The sequence below is a fragment of the Berghia stephanieae genome, chromosome 2 (assembly GCF_034508935.2).
Source record: "Berghia stephanieae isolate SIO BIC M18660-M18661 chromosome 2, UCSD_Bste_1.3, whole genome shotgun sequence".
Lineage (NCBI taxonomy): Eukaryota > Metazoa > Mollusca > Gastropoda > Nudibranchia > Aeolidiidae > Berghia > Berghia stephanieae.
The window spans coordinates 84,830,307-84,836,331 of NC_088361.1; the positions used below are offsets into that span (position 1 = coordinate 84,830,307).

A 6,025-nucleotide genomic window follows, 5' to 3' on the forward strand; every position below is an offset into this window, starting at 1 on the left:
TCAAATTAGTAAAAACTTTTCTTTTAACCTGGTCATGTAGCTACTTATTATAGAAGCTGATTGATTTAATCTTCATGATTGTAATGTAGGCCTTGACAGTCATAATGTTTTCCGTCTTCTTATTATTTATATTTTCGAGATTTATATCTTACTCTTAGGACTTGTCGAACACTTCATTATTTTTTATTTCTGCCATCAAGACGCCGGAGCTTCCTTTGCCACCAAAATACCTTATGGTGACCTCAGATTGACAAGTGAGAACACCGTCAAGAATTTATCAAGCCTGGACATGTCCGAAACACCTGCAACTACTCTCAGATTGGAAGTGCAACTCCAAAAGTCCACACACAGTTTCTAACTTTATCATCATCTCACCACAATCGCATAAGGTATGTGATATCATCATATACTCATTTGTAAATGTGATCACTGTTTAGTATAAGAAATCTCATTTCATTAAAATTCATCTTTCCATCATCTTAACAACTCATCATTTGTTCTTTTTCAAAGTAACTAGCAAATTCTGGGGGACCTTATATATAAAGGTAGTCGAGTTAGCTCTTGAGTGCTCATAGGACCATGTCAACAATTCTATAATAAAAATAGGCATTAATTCACACCTTCTTGATATCAGATGCCATGCATGTCACTAAATTCTCTCTAATAGTAATAGACTACAAATGTTAGGTAACATAGTCTTTTGTGTTGGTACGATTGTTTTAGTTGAGAGGTGGTAGAGAATCATCAATATAACCTTACTGAATAATTTCACAATCCAAAAGTCAAACTTCATAGCACTCTAAGGTTTTAAATGTGGGGGTCTCAATAGCTCAGTTGGTAGATCATGCAGTTTACACACAAAGGGGAAAGTATCGAAACCAAGTGCAATTAATATTTCACCTGACCCCCTATCCACCCAGCAGTGATTAGGTTGCTGGATCTGTCAAATATGGCAGAAAGTACTTTGCACTAGATCAGAAAAGGGTAACAAACACTTTCTTGTCCAATTAACGCTACAGAGTTCAGAATAAATTTCGGCTTCATGCACAATGGAGTATTATGCATGAATGCCCAATCAGCTTGTATCCCCATTTTTCATACTTCCCAACCATTGGGCACTGAGGCAGAAACTTCTATAATTGAGAGTTGCAGCAAGCAAGTTGTATTACATACATTTGATACCCCATGACAAGTGATTAAGAAAGTTTGTTTTTTGTTGTTTTTCTTTTTTTTTTCCTTTTTCTTTTTAATTGTTTTACATGCTGTGCTGGTCAAACCTGCACTACTTAGATTAAACATTTAATGGATTTTTATAGAGCATTGAAATATCAATTAAAATTGAAATATACATTTGAATTTTTCTTTAAATTGAAAAAGAATGTTAAAATGTGAATATAAAAAAATGTTAAAACAAGGAAATCTTAGTAAAACACTTACCATGGAGCATAAAACTCAACAAGTAGAATGGGATATTTTTTCACTGCTTCATCAAAGTTGTCATTGGTCAGTATCACAACATTTTCTCTTACTTCAAATCCTTCGTCATTCAGTTCAACTTCCCCACCTGAATTTTTTTTAAAAGGAAACAAATTTAATTGAAAGCATTTTTTAATTGTAAGAGATCTTGTATATAGGTGGTAAGCAAAAATATTCTTCTTTCTAAGCCATTAGACCCAAGGAGTCAACAGATTCTCCTAATTTCTGAAGTGTACAGTACTTTGTAATACAAAGCTTCTTTTAGCAAACAAACAAAAAATATTTCATGATAATACGAGATTCAGAACTTTAGTGATATCCAACTCCTTACAAGACAAATGCACTTAAGCAAGTTTATCTTCCCAAAAGGATGGAAGAAAGTCTAGCGTTATCACATAACAGGGAGATGAAAAATTTCTGAACAAAGGTCATCGAATAGTTTAAAGAGAATGTCAGGACTGGTTGGATCTTTAAAAATTTCTAAGAATGTCAGGAGAGCTTAAATCAGAATTGTTTTTTTATCATACTGAAAACACTGACAGAAAAGGTGGCAGTATCTTTTTAAGAACAAAAGTATTGAAAAATCAAAAAGCCACAAGGAAGCTGAAACATGTATTTTTCTTAAATCAAGGCAGATTTAGGTTTCTTGCAAAAATATTGCTCTCAGTTCACAAGTAAAGGCAGATGAAAATCTAGGTTGGCATTCATATCAATTCTGATATAAAATTAAGATTGGAGAATTAGATTGAAGTAAATTTCTTGCCACAATAAGTCACCCTACTAGTCAATGATTAACACCGATGAATTAAGATCATAAAATAATTAAATCCTACTTTTTTTTAAATTTTATTTAAAGTTGCATCAGCTTTCACCAAAAAAAAAAAAAATATATATAAAAAAACATTCCTAACTTGACAATCCTTGACAAATTAAAAAATGCTACATTTGAAATTGTTATCACTTTTACATATCTTAAAATTTCTTCAGTTAAATTTTAAATCCACTTTTTGGTGTCCTATTCTATCCGACATAATACCGTTTTGAGACAATGGGTCACATTTTAGCTTGCTGTTTTTGTTGGTAGAGCACTCACTGTACAAAGAGATTGGTCGAATTAAGGATGCAATTGAATGTCATGATGAAAGCTTATTTTCAGAACTGGCCCCATCACTAGTAATCAATGTATAGTCAATTAGAGTTGAATCATGGAATCAAAAAAGGCCTTTTTTAAATCTATTATTATTTTTTCTAATTCTTTGATCATCGAGCACAGGATTACTGGCAAATCTAAAAATTATGAAACTCTTTTTCACAGGTTGATACACAAGTAACTTGGAAACCTTTTTTAACATAAAGTTGTTGACTCAAATGGTTATTTAGAATATCCGCTAAGGCATAATCATGAGTCCTTTGGCCTTCGGATTTGCCATAATTTGGCCACCCATTATGCTTGATCATTGGCCCAAGAAATCGTAATTTGGCCGGCCAATAGATACTTAAAGAGTTATTTCCCTTATTTAATGAAAAAAGAAATATTTTGTAAGTTTTGAAGTATTAAAATTACAGTGATGAGCATTTAAAATTATAATTTATTTTTAAAATACAAATATTTATCAAGAAATATTTTATTTGTCAATTTAATTAGCATTTTTTAAATAAGTTAGTAGTATACATAATTTTGACAGTGTCTTCATACATTATTATATATAAAGAAATAAGTATTTTCAAAATGCAACATAAGTGATAGTGATGTTCTTTATAAACATGTTCCCCTCACTCGAGCATGATGATGATGATCAGTCTTTTGTCATTGCAAATCGCCATCTGGCCGGACAATCTATTGCCAAACTCATGTGTGCACACCTTCACACTTTATACTATACCCAACAGATTTTGATCGCTGATTGTCTAGGTCTATACTATGGTAATATTCATGATCCGTATAATAAGTAAAATAAATGAGTGCCTATTTGTAATAGAAATAACCTTTAATTCCCTGAAAATATTTCAGGTTCTCCACTAACAATATATATATTTTTTTTTAATAACATCAACAAAACTTTTAAGACTAAGAAAATCAAAACACTGCACTGCAAATAAAATAAAGCTGAAACATGAACATTTTTGAAATACCCAAATTTTGCAAAAGATTTGTCTTTAAAGTGAGGGCAATAATATCTCAAATTTGGTCGAACTGTTGAGACGTCCTTTTGAGGGACGCATTAAAAAAAAAAAAGACTGACTGAACTGAAGCAAGTCTTCTGTGATGAAAGAAAAACATGAAGGGAAAGGAGAGGGTCAGCAGAGAGGAGATGAAGGAGAGAGAAAAAATGAGAACATCCAAAACAAAATTAAAGCCAACGTGAACGAACAGCATAGTTGATTTCAGCTGCGGGAAGCTCAAATTCAACTTGACTCAAAAAATGAAAATGCCTGGCCCTGGACTGGCTCCTCCTACTCCTACAGTACAGACACTCACTAAACTAAGTTAGACTACTAAGAACTCGGAACTCGAACTCACCAGTTACTTCGTCCTCTCCAAATGAAAGCGAAACTGTTGCCATTATGCATAGCATAATCATAAGATTTCCTTTACCCATCTTCAAAGCAATGGTGATAGCAAGAAAATAAAAGCACGTTACACAGTGCGTTCTAGGTCTAATAAAGGCTGTGCTCTGGAACTTTTACTTTTACAGAAAACAGCAGAATACACCACCGGCTTCTACAACTACAAACACTGAGCTGCCATAAATTTGACCTTTACAACAACATCCGGTGCAATCATAACGTGTCGTTCTTTGATTGCCCGACGTGTCCACGTAGATTGCATCGGTGATCGACTGTTCAGAACGTAGTTGTAATACAAACGGTCAAAAAACACTTTAGTTTTAAGACAATTCTTTCAAACAGATTGTTTTCAATTACCTATGCGTGTTTTAATCATTTATGGTTAGCGTTTAACAAATGTAAAAGATTTTGTTGGTAGCAACCTTAGCCGCGTGAGCTATTACTATTAATATCGACGAATCAAATTTCGACAAGTCAAATTTGATACGATTAAAAAACACTTCACACGTGTTGTCTCAAGACAGACTTTTCCGTTATAATCCATCACCCATGTCTCAACTGCATAATCTAATGACCATGTTTTAAGTTGTTGTGCGATATCCTTTTAATTATTTTTTTTTATTATCCGTTAATCGATGTATGTACAGCCGACGTGCCCTTATTTGCAGATCAGATAACCCAATTCATTATGGGCCAAGGCACACAGAGCTTGTCAGCCTTGTTATGGGCTCATTGTTGTTAAGGAAATCGAGAGAAAAAAATGACGCAAAATATTGTCCATTACAACAATGTTAAACCAGGCCAATTATGGGATTCGGATGTCAGACCTGCAAATTATGTAGGTCATGTCTTGTACACCCTAACATCTACTCATCTTCAAGTTATATAATTTCACGTAGTGCGAATAGCGTGAAACATTGATAATTAAAAAATTGATAAACATGCTACCATCTGCCATCTCAATAGTTGTCACTTGCTTCAAGCCATGGCAAACCAGAGGGTTAGATACCAACTCAGAATAAACGAAGGCGGTGAGAATCAACATTAAATTTAATATTAAAGTCGCCAAATTCAATAATTTGGAGGAGCGTTCTTAATGAAAAAAGGCTGAACAGAATCAAGATTAAGATTTTCTGGATGGGATGTCAGGTGCCCATTACTGCCCAAAATTTATTTCGTATAATTTAATATGAATGATAAATATTTATTACAGAGCCAGTAATACTCCAAAAAGAGAAATCACTTCGAAGAGAGCACAAAATAAACGTAGATCGGCCATGCAGCGGACATTGGATAATCGGAACAGAAAACTGAACGTCCACTAGGACTCCAGTACAAACAAATTAAATAAAAATCTTATAAGTTGAAGAAAGTGCCTTCTGATAACCTAGATTGATGACCATGAAGATGTCTTTGAGAGTGCGAAGGAGTTGACCAGAGATCGACCCAAAAAGAATTCAGATTGGATGCCCTATGGTAGGACCTAACACAAACCAAACCAACCAGTAAACGCGGGTCAATATTCGTGTGCCGTCTTGAACTCATCTTCCAGACGTGTGACCTGCACTGCTGCATCAGAGGCTATTACGTTATTTAGTCTTCCTTCCAATTTACAAAATAAACCGATTTTGGCGAGGCATGTTGTGGCACCTTGGGCTGGAGATTCCACTCTCAATCTCAAGGTTTTGGCGTTATAGTCTTGCGTATGACTCTTGGCTACTGATCTTTATAGTTTGTCTCGAGTCCCGCGATGGACGACACAAAATTTATTCCTTGGAAAAGGCTCTATAGATAGAATGAAGTTGACGTCACTCGGGTCTTTGTTATTGTTTTTTGCCATCCACGTTTATGAGTAATCCTCACTTAACTGTATTAACCAGACTATAAAAGTTCATGGTTGCACATGGTTTTGTGTGTTGGTCCGTTATACTTCCGGATGGCAATGTTGTGAGTTTCTTAGCCAAGCCCACACTATCTATAC

General features: G+C 34.4%; 1 protein-coding gene across 1 annotated transcript in view; it reads right to left on the minus strand.

Moving 5' to 3' along the window:
• The window catches only part of LOC144965702 (protein disulfide-isomerase A4-like), a 19,605-nt gene extending 15,356 nt beyond the window's left edge, over positions 1-4,249 (minus strand). The window contains exons 1-2 of the mRNA XM_078901302.1: positions 3,998-4,249; positions 1,438-1,564 (exon numbers count right to left, since the gene is read on the minus strand). Of these exons, the coding sequence (XP_078757428.1) occupies positions 1,438-1,564; positions 3,998-4,076 (206 nt within the window). The 5' untranslated portion in view covers positions 4,077-4,249. The remainder of the gene's footprint in view (positions 1-1,437; positions 1,565-3,997) is intronic.
• Positions 4,250-6,025: the final 1,776 nt, after the last annotated feature.